At 39.7% G+C, this 21,151-nt stretch overlaps 1 protein-coding gene across 7 annotated transcripts in view; it reads right to left on the reverse strand.

The window, feature by feature from the left end:
• The window catches only part of PCYT1B (phosphate cytidylyltransferase 1, choline, beta), a 131,512-nt gene that overhangs the window by 50,932 nt on the left and 59,429 nt on the right, over window positions 1-21,151 (reverse strand). For all 7 annotated transcript variants that reach the window (XM_038587109.1, XM_038587105.1, XM_038587107.1 and 4 more), the window contains exon 3: window positions 12,105-12,221. In XM_038587109.1, coding sequence (XP_038443037.1) covers window positions 12,105-12,221 — 117 coding nt within the window. The remainder of the gene's footprint in view (window positions 1-12,104; window positions 12,222-21,151) is intronic.

A 21,151-nucleotide genomic window follows, 5' to 3' on the forward strand; every position in this document is an offset into this window, starting at 1 on the left:
ACTTGGGCTGTTTCCATAATTTGGCTATTGTAGATCATGCTGCTATAAACATTGGGGTGCATGTGTTCCTTTGAATTAGTATTTTTGGACCCTTTGAGTAAAAACCTAGTAGTGCAATTGCTGGATCATAGGATAGTTGTATTTTTAACTTTCTGAGGAAACTCCATACTGTTTTTCAGAGTGGCTGCACCAGTTTACACTCCCACCAACAGTGTAAGAGGCTTCCCCTTTCTCCACATCCTCGCCAATACCTGTTGTTTCTTGTCAAATGACATTAGCTTTTAAATTAAAAAGAAAGAAAAAAGGGTTTTACAATTGGTAGTTTCAATTCACTAAAATAATGCCAACGAGGTAAGCTTACATAAATGAGTTTTTAAATTATTACTGGTCATAATGCTTAAAAATTAGAAATGCAGATACTATAATCAGAGTACAAAACCATGGCATTTTGTGTCGGTTTTTGCCCAAGGCTGAGAAGCAGACCATAGTACTTCCACTTATCACAGTTTCTGGTCTTTGAATCAATTATTTCTACCAAATACCAAGTATTATGCCAAGCACATTTCTGTGTACTTGCCCTGACCAGAGCGGTTTCATGAGTGAAGCCCTTGCTCACCCAAGGAAACTCCTACAGCAAACCTACCTGTAGTCATATGGGGCCCCACAATTAATGTGGCAAGTTCTTTCAATTCATCATAAGAATTTTATTTGCTAACTACTCATATCATTGCAAGAGCCAATCTTTCAACCAACAACATAGAATACTGATTTGTGAAGGACTCCCTAATTTTCCTCAGCATAGAACTGTCTGCCATTAAAAGTGGTTTGTGATACTCAAGAAAGATAGTCTAAAGGTAATGGTCTTTGAATTAGGGCACACATACTCCTGGGGATACACCAAGACTTTTCAAGAGATATCCAAGATCCAAAGGGGCACCTACACCCCAATGTTCATAGCAGCAGTGTTCACAATAGCCAAACTGTGGAAAGAACCAAGGTGTCCATCAACAGATGAATGGATAAAGAAGATGTGGTATATGTACACAATGGAATCTTACTCAGCCATCAGAAAGGATGAATATTTACCATTTACATTGACATGGATGGAACTGGAGGGTATTAATAAGCTGAGTGAAATCAGTCAGTCACAGCAAGACAATTATCATGTGGTTTCACTCATATGTGGAATATAAGAAACAGTGCAAAGGATCATAGGGGAAGGGAGGGGAAACTGAATGAGAAGTTATCAGAGAGGGGGAAAAACCATGAGAGACTCTTAACTAAAGAAAACAAACTGGGGGGTTGCTGGAGGAGAGGTAGGTAGGGAGGTGGGGTAATTGGGTAGTGGACATTAAGAGGGCACATGATACAATGAGCACTAGATGTTATATGCAACTGATAAATTATCAGACACTATATCTAAAACTAATGATGTACTATGTATTGGCGAACTGAATTTAAGTTTTAAAAAAAGGGGGGAGGGCACCTGGGTGGCTCAGCCAGTTGGGCATCTGCCTTCGGCTCGGGTCATGGTCCTGGGGTCTGGGAATCAAGCCCTGCCTCAGGATCCCTGCTCAGTGGAGAGTCTGCTTCTCCCTCTGCCCTTCCCCCTGCTTGTGATCTCTTTCTCTCTCTCTCTCTCTCTCTCTCTCTCTCTCTCTCTCTGTCTTCTGCTTTGGTTAGTCTGACCTGTGCTTTTTCTGCCCAGTGCTTGGGTGTGAGACGTGGCAGCCATTTGGACAGGCAGTTCTGTTCCTGCTAAGGTTGAGGAGGGGTACCATCCTTCTGTGGCTCTGTGACAGTTATAAATCAGAAAATCAGGTGCAATGGTCTTTGAAGCAAAAATTTCATTCTGAGTGAATCTCTTGTCCATTCCCACAATATGTTAATTGTGTATTAAATATGGTACTTATAAAAAAAAAAGCCTGCCTTACAAAGTAGTTGAAGCAAAAATTTCATTCTGAGTGAATCTCCTGTCCATTCCCACAATATTTTAATTGTGCATTAAATATGGTACTTATAAAAAAAAAAGCCTGCCTTACAAAGTAGCTTGTACCTGTATCCACTACTCTGGAAAGATGGGGGGGGGGTGCTGAATCTTATTTTCACTTGTATTTCCCTCAGCCTAGGATGGGGCCTTTCACTTGATTGAAATGCACAATAAATGTTCATTAAACTACTCTTTCTTTAAAAAAAAAAAGGATCCGGAAAATGAGTCCTTTAAAGCTTCTTGTGTTTGGATCGATCCTCTCTCTCTAAGATTTTTATTTATTTACAAGAGAGAAAGAGAGAGAGAGAGAGAGAGAGAGAGAGAGAGAGAGAGAGAGAGAATCGATCCAAACACAAGAAGCTTTAAAGGACTCATTTTCCAGATCCTGAAATTCCAAAGGTACCCTTTCCTAAAATTAATGGTCCAGAGAAAGCCTCTGTCCAAAATTACCCTTACTCCACTATGCAAAAGAAAGACATTATCCAAATCTTACTGTGCTGCACTGCAAGGGCAGGGGGTTAAGGCTTCAGGCCAAAGGGAAATCTTGCTTAATGACTACTGCAAACACCATACACCTCTAAGAGCCTCCTGTCTTACAAACATTTCTGTTATAGGTAAAGCCAGGTGTTGCAAACCAATTACGGTAGAGTGGGGAATAATGCAAATTGTTGCCTAACAACTGTGCCTTTTCATTCTCCCACCTATTGTCAAAGGGATCTTGAGGGATAAGGCCCAGGAATTCAAAGCAAAAGGAGCAATGGAAAGAAATATTGAATGCTAAAAATGGCTTTTTCATGTAGTTAAGGGTAAGCATTTTTCCAGCTATTCTCAATACTCATATTGGATCCTAGAAATGCATTTTCTCTTTTGGCTAAGAGTAAGCATTTTCCCCAGCTATTCACTTTAAAATCATCTCAATAGGGCAAAGCTGTATAGGCGGATACCACTGCATCCTAGAAATGTAACTGGAATATTTTCTAGAATTATCAATTTTCTCAAAATATACTGGAATAAAAACATGGATAAAACATTTACATGCTTTTTTTCAGATTTCATATGCATCATTTTAAAAAGAAATTAAAATGTATTTTATCAGATCACACTATAAAACTCTATTTATAGATAATCCTTATCCTATTTCCTCTTCTAAAATGTGTATTATTTTCTATCTCCTCCTAACACAAAATATCTACTGCCAAATTATTTTTTTAGTAGTATATTCCCTTTTCTATTATTAAATACACAGGGGAAGCATACCCATGGTATCTAATAAAGATAAGTGAGTCATTTCTGATTTTTATATTTTATTTAATTTTCCCCAAAAGCCAAACACCAGAGTTTTTTTTTAAGATTTTATTTATTTATTCATGAGACAGATTGAGAGAGAGAGAGAGAGAGAGAGAGGCAGGCAGAGAGAGAAGCAGGCTCCATGCAGGGAGCCCGATGTGGGACTCGATTCCAGGACTCCAGGATCACACCCTGAGCCGAAGGCAGGCACCAAACCACTGAGCCACCCAGGGATCCCCAAACACCAGAGTTTAACACACACACAAACACACACACACACACACACACACACACACACACACACACCAATCAATATTTAGAGAAGAAATAACATGTTCTTTTATTATATGCCTCTCCTTATAAATATGGTACTATTTTACCTATAATTTACATTGCATTACTATAAATTAAGAATAATGATTTATTGTCTTGTTTGTAACTTATTATATTACAGCTACATAACTTTAATCTTGACTCATTCTATTTCATACAATGCATTCTATAATGTATTTCTCAGCGGTTTTTATAAGGTTTCCTGAAATACATTAACATATTTGAATTGGAAAGACTTTTTCTCCAGGTTTTTTTAGCAGATTTGACAGCAAGGACTACCTTTGCCAATTAGGTTAGGTGGTATATTCTGCAGAGTTAGTAAGCAAAGATGACAGCCCTAAGATTTCCCTTTTTTTAAGTTTTAAGAAAATGATAAAACCATTTTATCAAAAATTATTGGATTGACAAAGGTATAATGAAATTACCAATATTTTTATTTCCCCAACCCTTTCTAAGTATTTCTGCTTAAGCAAGTTGCTTTCAAGTGAAAGAGTAAGGGTTACAATTAGGAATCATTTGGTAAGTCTTGGTGAAGCCTTTTTGTTATACTTCCCAGAAAGAAAGCAAGCAAATGATTCTAACAGCTTGGAAACAAATCTTCTTGCAAGTCAAGTCATTTCTAAACTATTACTTGCATCAAATTGGAAAAGAGGACCTTAATAAACTGCCACTTGATAGACCATTAAAATTATTTTGTTGACAACAATAAATTATTTTTGTGATACATGGCAAATAACTCAAGAGTTCAAAGACTGAGTGGCTTATAACTATAAGAAACTTCTATTTCACTATAACAAACTTTCATTTCCATCTAAATATTTGTGTAAACAAAATATTTGGCGCTTATATCTATAATAAGGAAAAATAAGAATAAAATCTATATTAAACCCTGTCTCATTCTAGCAATAATATATTCATCCACAAATCATAAAATCCCATTCATCTCATTTAAATGTTAGAGAATACTAAAAAAGGAAAAATCCCAAAGGAAAAAAAAATTCAGGAGAATCCAGAGGATAAAAGCAGCTTACCTACAGAGGAGCAAGGATAAAAAAAAATACAATGGATGTCTCCACGGAAACAATGTGAGAAAGAAGAGAATGGAAGGAAATAGTGTTGAGAGGAAAAAACCCCCACCAACCTAGATTACTGTACCCTGTAAATTATCCTTCAAAAAGGAAGAATAAAGACCTCAACCAACAAACAAAAAATGAGAGAATTTCTTTCCAGTAGATGTGCCTTGCAAGAAATATTTTTAAATTTTCTTCTTTAAAAAAAAAGGTTTTTTTAGGGAGAAGGAAAATGATGGGTCAGAAATTCAAATCTATATAAAGAAAGGAGAAGCATTCAAGAATGAGTAAGATAAGAAAAAACATTTTATTTCTCTTATTCTTAATTCATTTAACAGATGAACAGTTTGTTCAAAATAGTAACAGCAACAATATATTCAATTATGAATGAATGACCACAATGATACAAGGGGTAGGAGGGAGAAATAAGAAATATTTTGTTTTTATAAGATACTTGCAGTACTAGTATAGTGTTGTTTGAAAGTGGACTTGGATTAGTTTAGAATGTATATTATGAACTCTTAGGCAACCACTAAAAAAGTGAAAAAAAAAGAAGTATATATGCTAAGAAAAGGAGGGGGGGTGGAATCATATAAAATGCTAAATTAAAACCACAAAAGGTAAAAAACGTGTGAAAGATATGAGTAGGAACAAAACACAAAGGCGACAGAAAACAAAAAAAATGGTATATATTAAATCAACTATATCAATAATCACTTGGAACACATATGGTCTAGATTTAATCAATTATATGACAGAGATTGTGGATCAAAAAACAAGACCCAACTGTATACTGTCTACAAAAAACCCACTTTAAATATGTAAACATATATACATTAAAAGGGATTGAGAACGGAAGCAGGTACATTAATTTCAGAGAGAGTAGACTCTAGAACAAGGAAAGTTATCAAGAATAGAGGGGCTTTACATAATTATAAAAGGGTCAATACTCCACGAAGACATAGCAATCCTTGATGTATGTATATGTGCCTAAAAACGGACAATCAAAATATATGATGCAAAAACTGACCAAACTGCAAGAGAAATAGATAAATCCAGTATAAGAATTGGAAGCTTTAACACCTAGCAGACAAAAAATGAACAAGGACATAGATGAACTCAACAGCACCATCAGTCAGCTGGATATAATTGACATCTACTGACTAGTTCATCCAACCACAGCAGAATACACAACTTTCTCAAGCTCAGATGAAGCATTCACCAAGACAGACAACTTTCTGGGCCATAAAACAGACCATAACACATTTAGAAGAATAGAAATCATACGATGTCTGTTCTCAGACTGCAAGAGAATTAAACTAGGAACCGAAAACAGAAAGATACCTGGAAAATCCCCAAATACTTGGAGATTAAGCAACATACTTCTAAATAACACCTCAGTAAAAAAAAATTTCAACAGAAATATTTAAATATTTTAAAGTAAATTAAAATAAAAATACAGCTTATCAAAATGTCTGAAATGCAGGGAAAACCGCTTAATGGGAGATTTGTAGCATTAAATGCATATATTGGAAAAATAAAAGAAAATCTAAAAAGTCTAAATATCTCAAGTCAATAATCTAAGCTTCCACCTTAGAAAACTAGAAAAAGAAGAGCAAATTAAACCCAGAGTCAGCAGAAGAAATAATAAAAATCAGAAGAGAGGGGATCCCTAGGTGGCTCGGCGGTTTGGTGCCTGCCTTCGGTCCGGGGTGTGATCCTGGGGTCCCGGGCTCGGGTCCCACGTCGGGCTCCCTGCATGGAGCCTGCTTCTCCCTCTGCTTGTGTCTCTGCCTCTCTCTCAGTCTGTGTCTCTCATGAATAAATAAATAAAATATTTTTAAAAATCAGAAGAGAAACTAATGAAATTGAAAATAGGAATCCAATAGAGAAAAAAAAAATCAATGAACCCAAAAGCTGATTCTTTTAAAAAGATCAAGAAAATTTATAAGCCTCTAGTTAAGCTAAGAAAAAAAGAGAAAATATGCAAATTATTAATATAGGACATTTAAGAGGGGACATTATTGTGATCTCAGGGACATAAAAAGGATAATAAGGAACATTATGAGCAACTCCATAATTTGGTAACTTACACAAAATGGACCAATTCCATGAAAGACACAAGCTGTCAAAACTTACACTAGAAAAAATAGACAATCTGAATAGGCCTATGTCTACTAAAGAAACTGAATCAATATCTAATAGCCTTCTATTAAAAGAGAAAACATCAGGCCCAGATGAGTTCACTGGTGAATTCTACCAAACATTTAAGGAAGAAACTATACCAATTCTCTACAATCTCTTCCAGAAGACAGAAGCAGAAGGAATACCTCCTAATTCATTCTATGAGGCCAGCATTACCTTAATACCAAAATTAAAAAAAAAGACATTATAAGAAAAAAACTCAGACCAAGTTCTCTCATGAACATGGATGCAAAACTCTTCAATAAAATATTCATACATCAAACTTATCAATGTATAAAAAGAATTATATACCATGACCAAGTGGGATTTATCTCAGGTATGCAAGGCTGGTTCAACATTTGAAAATCAATTAATGTAATCCATCACATCAACAAGGTAAAGAGGAAAATCACAAGATCTAATCAATAGATGCAGAAAAGGCATTTGATAAAATCCAATACTCCTTCATGATAAATACTCTCAGAAAATGGAATAGAGAGGAACTTAGTCAACTTGATAAACACTATCTACAAAAAAAACCTACAGCTAACATCATACTTACTAGAGAGAAAGTTGAAGTTTTCCCACTAAGATCAGGAACAAGACAACAATATCCCCTCTTGCCACTGCTTTTCAACATTATACTGGAAATCCTAGCTAGTGCAATAAGCCAAGAAAAGGAAATAAAAAGTATACAAACTGAGAAGGAAGAAATACAACTGGTTTTGTTCACAGATGACATGACCACCTATGTAGAAAATTTGGAAGAATTTACCAAAAAAAATCCCCTAGAACTAATTTTTAATCAACTATAGCAAGGTTGCAGGATATACAAGTTTGTTACATAAAAGTCAATCACCTTCCTACATACTAGCAATGAACAAGTGAGTTTTGAAATTAAAAATGTGTTACTGTTTAAGCTAGCACTTCCCCTTCCCAAAATGAAATACTTAGGTATAAATCTAACAAAATATGTACAAGACCTATATGAAGAAAACTACAAAACTCTGATGAAAGATATCGAAGAACATAATAAATGGAGAAATATTCTATGCTCATGAACAGGAAAACTCAGTATTGTCAAGATGTCAATGCATCTATAGATTCAATGCAATTCCAATAAAAACATCAGCAACTTATTTTGTGGCTATTGATAAACTGATGCTAAAGTGTATATGGAGAGGCAAAAGACCCAGAACAGCCAAATTAATATTGGAGAAGTTGACAAACTTGAAGACTCACACTACCCAACTTCAGTACTTACTATAAAGCTAAAGTAATCAAGAAGGTATAGAACTGGTAAAAGAATGGACAAACAGATCAATGGAACAGAAAAGAGAGTCTGGAAATAGACTCACACAAATATAGTCAACTGATCTCTGACAAAGGAGCACAGACAAGACAATATAGCAAAAACAGTCTATTCAACAAATGATGTTAAAAAAAACCCTGGACATCCACATGCAAAAAAAATATTACTCTAGACACAAATCTTATACTCTTCACAAAAATTAACTCAAAATGGACCATAGATTTAAATGTAAAACACAGAAGTATAAAACTCCTAGGAGAAAACCTAGATGACCTTGGGTAGGTAGGCAGTGATTTTTAGACACAACACACAGACCATCAAAGACACAATCGATAAACTGCACTGAGTTAAAATTAATAACTGTGGCTCTGTGAAAGGCAATGTAAAGGAAATGAGAAGACAAACCATTGGCTGGGCAAAAATGCTTGAAAAAGATAGAAGAGATAAAGGGCTGTTATGCGAACACCCAAACTATACAAGGAACATTTAAAGCCCAACAATAAGAAAATAAACAAACAGATTTAAAAAATGACAAAAGATCTGAACACATACTTCACCAAAGATGATACAGAGATGGCAGGTAAGCATATGAAAAGATGTTCAACAGCTTACGTCACCAGGGAATTGCAAAATAAGAGAACAATGAAATACCACTATATACCTATTACAAAAGCCAAAATGCAAAATACTGACAGCACCAAATGCCGGTGAGGATATGGAACATCAGGAACTCTCATGCTCCCTGCATGGAGCCTGGTTCTCCTTCTGCCTGTGTCTCTCTTTTTCTCTCACTCTGTGTCTCTCATGAATAAATAAATAAATAAAATTTTAAAAAAAGGAATTCTCATGCACTGCTGCAGGAAATGCAAGGTGGTACAGCCACTTGTGGAACAGTTTGGCAGTTTCATACAAAGCATACTCTTTTTTTTTTAAGATTTTATTTATTTATTCATGAGAGATACACAGAGAGGGGCAGAGACACAGGCAGAGGGAGAAGCAGGCTCCATGCAGGGAGCCCGATGCGGGACTCGATCCCGGGACTCCAGGATCACGCCCTGGGCCGAAGGCAGACGCTCAACCACTGAGCCACCCAGGTGTCCCCAAAACATACTCTTTTTATAAATATTTTATTTATTTATTTATTTATTTATTTATTTGGTAGTTTTGTACAAAACATACTCTTTATAAAGATTATTTATTTATTTTTTTTAAAGATTATTTATTTATTTATTTATTTATGAGAGAGAGAGAGCGGAAGCGCATGCACATGCAAGTGGAAGGGAAAGGGAGACAGCCTTAAGCAAACTCTGCGCTGATCAGAGAGCCCAACTCGGGGCTCAATCTCACCACCCTGAGATCATGACCTGAGGCAAAACCAAGAGTAGGACGCTTAACTGAGTGAGCCACCCAGATGCCTCAGAACTTAACATATCTTAACATACAATCCAGCAATCATGCTCCTTAGTTGGTCCCAAAGGAGTTGAAAAACCTATGTCCACATAAAAATTTGCACATGGATGTTTATATCAGCTTTATTCATAATTGCCAAATCTTGGGAGCACCCAGGTGTCCTTCAGTAAGAAATGGATGAACCGTGGTCCATCCAGTCTGATACACCAAGACTACAAAGTGAACTAGCAAGCCATGAAAAGTATGGAGGAGCCTTGAATAAGTATTACTCAGTGAAAAAAGCCAATCTGAAAAAGGTACGCACGTACTATAAAATTTCCATTAAATGGCATTTTGTAAAAAAAACTATAGAGATGGTAAGAAGCTAAGTGGTTGCCATGGGCTGGAGGAGAGGCGGATGAATAGGCAGAGCGCAGAGAATTTTTAAGGCAGTAAAATTAATTTTGTACAATATTACAATAGTGGACACATGGCATTATACATTTGCCAAAACCCACACACAGAATGTGCAACAGTGAGAGCAAAGTCTAGCGTAAAGTATGGACTCCTGGGTGGTGATGACGTGTCAGTGCAGGCTCATGGACTGTAACCAATGTATCACTCTGGTGGGGGATGTTGATGATAAGGGGGGTGTGTATGTTTGGGTGTATGGGAATTCTCTGCACTTTTTCCTCAGTTCTGCTGTGAACATAAAACTTCCCTTAAAAAGTATATTGAATTTTTAAAATGTCAATATTTATAATATTAAAGAAAGTACATCTTTTACAGAATACAAAATTTGAGGTGTCAACCTAAAAAATTGAAAAAAGGTATATACAGTTATTTCAAAATTCTTTTTAGGGATTGTGAGGATCAAAGTTTGAAAACTCTTAATCTAAAACAATGGTTTTTGACAGGGGCCTCATTATCCCCTAGGAAGCATTTCTGGAAATTTGTGGGGCATCTTTAGTTGTCACACTGAGTGGAAGCAGCTACTAGCATTTAGTGGGAAGGGTGCCAATGATGCTAAACATCTTTCAAGGTACGGGGGCAGCTTCATTGGAGATTTTTTGCCACAATATGCAGGATTTTTGCCACAGCACACCTGCACAATTGTTTTAAATCATTTTAGTCTAGAACCTAACTTTGTTTTACATCTAATCACATAGTATTTCTGGAATAGCTGTGAGACGCTGGATTTTAGAGGAAGGTAACTACTACATACCTCGAAGGAAGACTGTACTTTCTCTTGTCTGCAATTTTATCAAAACACATTTGCCACAGCAATGCCACTCATGGTCACTGAGCTCTGATGCCATGCCCCCAGTACCACCTTTAATGTAATCACTCAGAGCCATGGCGAGTGTTCCTAAGTGTGACCCACATCAAACCACCTCCAAACTTGGGTCACCAAAACACTGCAGCGGTCTCCCCAGGGCCTCAGCAGCAAAGTCCACACTCCAGGTGGTAGTGCTCCTTTCAGAAATGGTTTTCCACTCAAGATAAAAAGAAATGAACAACAGATGGGCTTTCTGCCTGCCTCGGGTTCCGTCTGCGTGACGTGTCCAGTAATCATTGCCTTTCATCATCTCTTTCTTCTGGAAAGAACTCCATTCAATTAACCACGCAGTCACCATCCTCAGTAAAATCTGTAGAAAGGTGCCTCTCAATTATCCAAAACGTAGTCTTAAACTAACAGAAGGTAACAAAATATTGTAAAAATTGAGACATGGTCTCTTACCAGCAGCTTTTTCCTCACAGTAAAGGTTTAAGGGTTGACAGTGCCTAGTTCACCTAATGGCACAAAAACTGATCACGACGAAGGGCTATGGTGCTTCCAGAAGCTACAGAGGCCAGATACAGGTCTCCCTACGCAGGTACTATCTACCTACATTGAAATCGGTAGGCCTTCCGGAGGATGAAAATTTCTGTCTGCATCTAACCACCCTTCTTCCACAAGCGTATGAAGTAAGCCATTTCCTTCACCGTGAACCAAAATTACCCAGGGATATAAATCTCCCTTTCTTTAACACACACTCCTAAGCCCCATTAATTAGGGTCATTGAGAGCCACTACTTTAGGTTAGCGCAGCAACAGCCTAAGTGCCGTGGGCCACACAGAGGGAATAGACAATGACCTCGTTTACCCTTAATCATCCTTAAGCTCCTCAGCTCTCTAGGACTTGAAATCAAAATAATATTGTTTTTCTCCTAACCCTCCAGAAAATTTTAGAAACACAAATGTGATCATGCCTCAATCACAAGAAGAAAGGCATTAACGGAAAACATGAAGCCGTTGCCCTTGGTGGCATTACTGGCCCGTCTCTCTCTGGGAATCGGTGTGTATAATCCCATGACGGAATCCCCTATGGCTTTTTGGATGTCACATTCCATTCCGGGCGGCCAACAGGTGAGCCAGCATCAGCTGCAGTGGGAGTAACAACCCTGTGAGATTTTAATAATGGGACTCTGAGAGGGGTCCTTTCCAGAAAGCGCATCATCCAGGAATTTTCTAGACAAAGAGAAAATGCAGTTCTTACCTCCAACCAACAAGTAGCTGTTGGGAAACAGTGTTTTTGCTTGCATAAGTGCCCTTGCGTGACCGGAATGGAAGAGGTCAAATATTCCATCCGCGTACACTCTGACGGGCCTGTCAACTGTGGAAGAAACAGAGTGGCATCAGCGGGACTGCGGAGCAAGGAGCCCAGTTGCCTGGTCGCTCCGTCCTCGGTGGCAGGAAGCTGCCCTGGGTCAAACCCCATGGCAATGTGCCAGCGCTCTCTCACGCGTGCGCGAAATTACCTTTACAAGGAGGTTCTTCTGACCACACCAGAGTGGAGTAGAAACAGAGAATTAAGACCCCCCCCCCTCCCCCCCCGAACGCACATTTCAAGCAGCAGCAGAGACAAACGCGCGGCGCCACGGAGCTCGCCTCACCCAGCGCCGCGCCTCAGGGGCCTGGGCCGGCAGGGTCGGGCAGCCGGGGCGGAGCCGGAGGGTTGGCACGGTCGGCCCGGGAGCCTCGGGCCAGGAGTGAGCGAAGGGCCGGATGGAAAGGCCAAGGACCGCGTTCCTGCCTGGGCAGGCCCGCGGGAGGCCTCCCGAGCCCCGCTCCCCAGGGCGGCGCGCGGGCGTCTGCTCGGCCGCTCCCCATGAGCGCCTCTCCTGCGACGCCAGGGCACAGCGGCGGCCTGGAATCCGCTTTGGTCGTATTTACACCACAGAAACCGGCAAATGCTACAGGCCTGGCTTCTTTCCCTCAGGAGGGCCAGCTGTCGAACCAGCACCACCGCACAGAGGTCACGCCCTAGCCTCTGTGGCACCATTAAAGGGGGGGGGCACGAGCCCCAAAGACAGAAGAGTCGGGTGCAAAGTTACATGTCGGGGTGGTCCTCAGTGTTGCAGGCCTGCGGCCAACACTATAATCCTTCTGAGGGAGAAAGGTCGAGAGAGAAGAGGCCTCCACAGACGTTCTCACAGGGCCACCTGGCGCTCTGGGAAGTGCCATCCCATGACAAGAGGGATTCACTCACCATGGCCCCCTGGGAGCCAGAGGCTGCACTAGAAACCACAGATGGCACTTTGCTGAGATAGCCCGAAGACCTACCTCCTCAAAGAGGATGGAGACATTGGGGGTAGAGGGGGTGCATGCCAACTTTTTTTTTAAAGATTTATTTATTCATTCATTCATGAGAGACACACACAGAGAGAGGCAGAGACACAGGCAGAGGGAGAGGCAGGCTTCCTGCAAGAAACCCGATGTGGGACTCGATCCCGGGACTCCAGGATCACGCCCTGAGCCAAAGGCAGACGCTCAACCGCTGAGCTACCCAGGCTCCCTAGGAGCCAACTCTGACACCATTTCTGGACTATCAATGAAGGAACTAGCAAACTGAAAGCTAAATATGGAAACTGAACATATATACATTCATCTCCACTTCCTCCCAAATACCACGAGAATTACAGATAAAGAATTAAAAAGGTATGATCCCCCTCTCCCCACCAAATAAAAATAAATTAAAAAGTATAATCCCCCAAGAGCAGAGGAAACAAGAAAGGCAAGGACAGCGAATGAGAGATGTCCACAACATTTCGGAAAGTTGATTTTTGGGACTCTTGGGTGGCTCAGCGGTTGAGAATCTGTCTTCAGCTTAGGGTGTGATCCCAGAGTCCGGGATCGAGTCCCACATCGGGCTCCCTGCATGGAGCCTGCTTCTCCCTCTGCCTATGTCTCTGCCTCTCTTCTATGTCTCTCATGAATAAATAAATAAAAAATTTTTTTAAAAGGAAGCTGGGACGCCTGGGTAGCTCAGTGGTTGAGCATCTGCCTTTGGCTCAGGTCATGATCCCGGGATCTGGGATCAGGTCCCACATTGGGCTTCTTGTGGGGAGCCTGCTTCTCTCTCTACCTATGTCTCTGCCTCTCTCTGTGTGTCTCTCTCATGAATAAATAATTAAAAAAAAAAAGAAAGTTGTCAAATGCTGACTGTCTAGAGGAAGCAAGGTCTGGAGTTAGGACAGGTAGGGAAAAGGATTGTTGAGTTGTTGAGGTTTTTTTTTTTTTTTTGTAAGTGCAAGAGTCTTATTGACTTTTTCCAGTATATGCATGTATTATAATGGAATTATAAATATAAATTTAAAAAAGAAATCAGTGCAAACTTCTGACGAATGATTTTTAAGATGGATTTAAAATTGTGATTATTTCTTGATGTAGTACAACCTAATTTGGAATATAAATTAAAAGAAATGTTACATTAATAGATTCAGATGGTACAATGTTTCTAATAAATTAAATTTCTCTAATAAAAAAAACTCGGGAGACTTTATGTCAGATAGGGAATTGCAATTATTCCCAATTATACACCATTTTGAACAAACAGAATTGCCTTCACAGGATTATACTGGATTCTAAATAAGGCATGGTAAATAGAAAATGCTTTGAAATAACAAACTGTCTAATGAGGGATCCTTGGTTTCAATGCTCTTATTCAATTTGAATTCAATTGAGGAAAATTTGTTTTAAGATATAAATCCCAGGGGAAAGCAGATGGCAGTTTTGCAAAAACTTTTTGTTATTGATTCAGAGGTGATCAAGATAAATGAATTCAGGAAGCAGGGAGGAAAGAAAAGTAAAGAAAGATGACATAATTACTGAGAAAAAGACCATTTAGTAAATCTTTGAAGAGTATTTGTGGAGTTGATTTTGCAATAAGCTCACTTTTTAAAACTGTAGTGTGTCAGCAACTTCTAGACTGGGAAACTGTGCAGGACCCCCCCCCCAAAAAAAAACCACCAAAAACCAATCTCTTCCACAAATGAGTACTTCAAGAAAAAAAAAGACAAAGAAAAATGGAAGTAGGTCTGCAGATTAGAGATTTAAAAGACTTATCAACATATTGAATGTAGAGACATTATTTGGATTTAAGTTTAAATTGTCAGTAAATGAAGACATAAGATAATTGGAAATTGGAACACTGAATATTTGGTGGTATTAAAGAATTACTGTTAATTTTTAGGTGAAATAATGGTATAATGGTTATGTTTTTAAAAACTGGTTTTTTGGGACACCTGGGTGGTTAGTGCTTGAGCATCTGCCTTCGGCTCAGGTCGTGATCCTGGGGTCTTGGGATTGAGTCCTGCATCAGGTTCCCCACGGGGAGCCTGCTTCTCCTTCTGCCTAGGTCTCTGCCTCTGTCTCTCATGAATAAATAAAAATTTAAAAATCTTAAAATAAATAATTAAAACTAGTTTTTAAGGGCACCTGGGTAGCTCAGTTGGTTAAGCATCTGCCTTAGGCTCAGGTAATGATCTCAGGGTCCTGATATCAGGCTCCCTGCCCAGTGGGGGGCCTGCTTCTCCCTTTCCCTCTGCCCCTCCCCCTTGCTTGTGTGCACATGCACTCTCTCTCTTGCAAATAAATAAAGTCTTTTTTAATAAACTAGTTTTTTTTTTTTTCAGGACGCCTGGGTGGCTCAGCAGTTAAGTGCCTGCCTTTGGTCTGGGGTGTGATCCCATGGTCCCAGGATCAAGTCCCACATCAGGCTCCCTGCATGGAGCCTACTTCTCTCTCTGCTTGTGTCTCTGCCTGTGTATGCATGTGTCTTTCATGAATAAATAAAATCTTAAAAAAAACCAACTAGTTTTTTACGACATTTATATAGAAACATTTCTGGATGCAATGATAGGAAGCCCAGGACTTTTTTTAATATTTTATTTATTTATTCATGAGAGATACAGAGAGAGGCAGAGAGGAGAAGCAGACTCCCTGCAGGGAGCCCAATGCAAGACTCGATCCCAGGACCCCAGGATCATGACCTGAGCCAAAGACAGACGTTCAATCACTGAGCCACCCAGGAGCCCCAGACTTTGTTTCAAATAAGTAAAGAAGGGAAAGTGGATGGGGGCATGCATGGGGTGAGACCAGCATGGGTTGGTGGGTGGTAGGTATAGATGACACACACATAGAACATTATATTGTTCTACTTTTGTGTATGCTTGAAATTCTCTACAATAAACTTGTTTCAAGAGTGTGGCTTTTTTTTAAGCTTGTATGTTTATTTGTCTTAATCTTTTGTTTCAGATTTTTCTAGATGTCCTTTTAGGCATTTGGGCATTCTCCAGAGCATCTATGCTGGGAACCACTGGCCTGTGCAGCTGGGGAGGGGGGGTTGGCAATGATCCCAAGAGGGAGCCCAGCTCTTCCATGGCCGTGTGGGAGAAAACCTTATGGTAGCTTCCAGGGGTCCCTGCCACCTGCTGTTCATACCTTTGTGTCATCTCCGCCCTTTGAAATATGAGTGGGACCTGTGACTTATTTCTAACCAGTTGAATATGGCAAAGATGATGGATGGCATTCCCATGATTATGGTACACTATCTAAGATTCCATACTGCTAGCAGACTCACTCTTTCTCTCTTGGTGGCTTTGAAGAAGCAAGCTATCATGTTGTCAGAGGACCACATGGCCAGGAATGGCAGGTGACTCCTAGGGGCTGAGGGTGGCATCTGGCTCACAACCAGCAAAAAGCTAGATCTTTGGTCTTATGGTTCCAAGGAAACAACCAGAGTGAGCTTGGAAACAGACCTATCACCATCAAGCTTCCAGATGAGAAATGATCCCTGGGTGACAGCTTAAAGGCAATCTTGTGGGAGCCTGAGCAGAGGACTCAGCTAAACCAGGCTCCTGGCCCACAGAAATTATGACATAATTAATCTGCATTGTTTTAAGCCACTAATTCCACTGCAGTATGTTATGCAGCCTAGAAAATGAATACAATAGCATTATAAATTTTCTGCCCACAGACTCAAATTTTTAGAAGTATTTCAAATAAATTCTTGTTTATCCTGAATGGACAGAGTAAGGCCTATCAGATAAATGTTATATTCTGGTAAAATGCCTATCTGTATAGCACATGTTGATTGCCATGTTACAAATAATTTCAATATAATTAATTACACATAACATCAAAATGATGCTGAATATTTGCTTAAGAATCATAGATACAAATAATGATCGTGGTATAGTACTGCGGGAAAATTGGATTATTTTAACTTCCTGGATCTTACAACTCCAAATTTTTGTTATTTTGTTATTCAGCTCTTACAAACAAATGAAACAGTGAGGGGGCTATGCTTGCCTCACATCTCACACCATATATGAAAACTAACTCAAAATGGATCATAGATCTAAATGTATGAACTAAAGCTGTGAAACTCCTGCAAGAAAACGGGACTTAGTGACTGTCTCTTCTGACTGTCTCATCTTAGTGACTGTGGGTTTGGCAAAAATTTTGTCAATAGGGGGCACTCCGGTGGCTCAGTCTGTTAAATGTCTGACTTTGGCTCAGGTCATGATCTCAGGGTCCTGGGATCGAGCCCCGAGCTGGGCTCCCTGCGCAGTGAGGAGTCTGCTTCTCCCTCTCCCTCTGCCCCTCCCGCCAACTCGTGCTCTCTTTCTGTCAAATAAATAAGTAAAATATTTTTTAAAAATTTCTTGAATAGGGGCAGCCCTGGTGGCTCAGCAGTTTAGCACTGCCTTCAGCCCAGGGCCTGATCCTGGAGACCCGGGATTGGGTCCCTTGTCGGGCTCCCTGCGTGGAGCCTGCTTCTCCCTCTGCCTCTGTCTCTGCCTCTCTCTCTCTCTCTCTCTGTGTCTCACATGAATAAATAAATAAAATCTTAAAAAAGAATTTCTTGAATAGGGCAGCCCAGGTGGCTCAGCGGTTTAGTGCTGCCTCAGCCCAGGGTGTGATCCTGGGGTTCCAGGATCGAGTCCCACGTCAGGCTCCCTGCATGGAGCCTGCTTCTCCCTCTGCCTGTGTCTCTGCCTCTCTTTCTCTGTGTCTCTCTCATGAATGAATAAAATCTTTTAAAAATATCTCTTGAATAGGACCCAAAAGGACACATAATAAAGCCAATAAATAAATAAATAAATAAATAGGACCTTACTTCAAATTCATGTCTTCAAAAGACGTTTTTACAAAAACACAAAGGCAAATCAGACAGGAAGAAAATATATGCAAAATATATATCTGATATAAGCCTTGTATCTAGAATACAAAAGAACTGTCAAAACTCAATAATAAGAAATACCTCATTTTAAAAAGGGCAAGAAAATTGAACAGATACTTCACCAAAGAAAATAAATATATGGATGGCAAACAAGCTCATGAAAAGATCTTTAATATTATTAGTTATCAGGGAAATGCAAATTCAAGCTAGAATGATAGACTACTTCATACCCCTAGAACGGCTAAGAATTTAAAAATATATTGACCATAGCAATTATCGGTGTGGGTACAGAGCAACCGGAACTCTCAAACAATGCCAGTAGGAATGTAAAATGATACAATCACTCTGGAGAGCAGTTTGGCAGTCAGTTAAAAAGTTAAACATATACCTGCCACATGGCCAGACAGGAGGCAATCACCAACTGCATTACACCCTAACTCACGTTTTTGTGGGCTGTGTTCTGGCATTTCTTGGTATTCCTTCAGACTCAGGCAACCACCAAAGGATTATTCTTTTTTTTTTAATATTTTACTTATTTATTTGAGAGACAAAGATAGAGAGAACACGAGTGGAGGGGAGGGGCAGAGGGAGAAGCAGACTCCCCACTGAGCAGGGAGCCCGATGTGGGCCTATGTCCCAGGCCCCCAGGATCATGACCCGAGCTGAAGGCAGATGCTTCACCGACTCAGCCACTCAGGTGCCCCTATTCATTTTTGATTATGGCTATTACCCTACATTTAAACAGTGCTTAAAAAGTCTATATGATTTACAAAGCACGTATCTTTCACTTAACCTTTGCATCAGCTCTGTAATGTATGCAGGAGAATGGACTTATTATCCTTATTTCATAGAGGGGCAATGGAAGCTCAGCCTGGTTAAGCGGCTTATCCAATATCATGCAACCCAACTACAATGAAATTTGAGTACAAACCAAACATCACTGCCCTTTCTTTTAACTCATGGTGCCTTCTAGAAACCTACATTTCAATATGAGTTCTTTTAAAAAAGAGATTAATACTAAACACCCACTATTTATGATAACTAGTATTGTTTTGTGCACAACTGATGTGCAAAAAGGGGGACATAAAAATTAACCTTTAAAGATCTAATACATACTTTATAGCTTTATATAAACTTTATAATTTCCTTCTACTTATAGCCAACATTTACTGATAGTGGTTGATGTTAGTTTTTTAAATACATTAAATTTAAATTTTAAAGAAGAATTTTTAGGGGTGTCTGTGCAGCATAGCTGGTTAAGTGTCTGATTCTCAGTTTCAGCTCAGGTTGTGATCTAAGGGTCGAGAGATCAAGTCCCACTTCAGGCTCCACACTCAGTACCAAGTCTGCCTCAGATTCTCACTCCCTCTCCCTCTGCCCCTCTCACTTGTGCTTGCTCACACTCATGTGCGCTCTCTCTCTCTCTCTCTCTCTCTCAAATAACTCTTCTTAAAAAAAGGGTATATTTAAAGAAAAGTATAGTACAGGTGCACACAAATAAGGCAAAATTCATTGAGGTAGCTCTTGAAAAATGAGTTTGGCAAACTCTACGCACCATGGAAATGAAACAATACAAATCTCCCTTTGAGAAAGAAAATAGGCAATTAGAACTGAATTAGCTTTTAAGAAAAAAGGCAGCTGTGATAAAAAGGAGCCTACGAAATAACCACTTGGACTTTTCCTTTATCTGAAGACAGAGAAGTGATTCTCAGTCTCCAGATATATATATATGAAACCTTGCATGGTCATAGTTCCACAGCTGGACTAGTTGAGCTATGATCAAAGTTGACAATTCCAATTGCTCTACTGTGTTCTTTTCTCTTGTGGCTCACAGAGAACGTCCAGGAGCTAAGAGCAATGAGCAGAGTTTATCATCCTAAATTCTTTTAGAATTTATATGCCAGCCCGTTTGGGCAGACCTACAATTGCAAAACATACTGTAGACAATTGTACTAAGTCATAGAATAGGGCCAGTGAAAGGAGATAAAGATTTCAGTTATAACTATAAACTTGAAGTACATTATAAACCCCAAAATTATGTCTGTTTTGTCTCTTTGATGGAACACTCAAGACAGCACCACAAAAAGGTAATTGCTTAGTCGTCTTGAAAATTACCAAACGCTCCAAAAAAGCAATGATTTTTTTTTGTTTTCTACTAACAGCACAATGTTCCAACAATTATATTTGGATAATCTCCCTGTCACTTCCTCCAATCATTACCAACGGTTACTCTTCATCAGTGGTTCTGGCAGTGAGGTCCTAAGACAGGCAGCATCAGCAGGGAACTTGTTAGAGATGCACATTCTCCAGCCCACCCCAGACCTACTCCATCAGACACTTTGTGGGTGAAGTCTGCTTTAACAATGCAGAGGATTCTAAGTAGCTCAGAGGACCACTACTCTAATAAAACAATGATTATCAGAGTGTGGTCTAAAACTATCATGTGCCGGGTGCCTGGGTGGCTTGGTCAGTTAAGCATCTACCATCGGCTCAGGTCATGATCTCGGGGTCCTGGGATGGAGCCCCACATCAGGCTCCCTGTTCAGAGGGAGTCTGCATCTCCCTCTTCCTCTGCCCCTCCCCCCTGCTCATTCTCTCTCTCTCTCTCTCTCTCTCTCTCTCTCTCTCTCTCTCAAATAAATAAATAAATAAATAAATAAATAAATAAATAATTTTTTTAAAAATAAATGAAACTATCATGTGCCTTCTAGGTAATCAAAGAACATCTTGCCACATTTTAATATGGATGCTAGACATTCTAAATGAAGGAATTTCTTTTTTTTTTTTTAAGATTTTATTCATTTATTCGAGAGAGAGAGCACAAGCCAGGGGAAGGGGTGGAAGGAGAGAGAGAGGCAGACTCCTTGCTGAGCAGGGAGCCCAGGCAAGGCTCAATCTTAGGACCCCAAGATCATGACATGAGCTGAAGGCAGACGGTTAACCAACTGAGCCACCCGGGCACCCCAATAAAGGAATTTCTAACAAAAATGTGTCCCTCCTGCCTCTGCCAGCCAGGTGTCCCTCAACATCACAAATTCTCTTGGATAATTTCCCAGGGTCATCACATGAGATAACAG

This window comes from Canis lupus, chromosome X, assembly GCF_011100685.1.
Source record: "Canis lupus familiaris isolate Mischka breed German Shepherd chromosome X, alternate assembly UU_Cfam_GSD_1.0, whole genome shotgun sequence".
In the NCBI taxonomy this organism is placed as follows: Eukaryota; Metazoa; Chordata; class Mammalia; order Carnivora; family Canidae; genus Canis; species Canis lupus.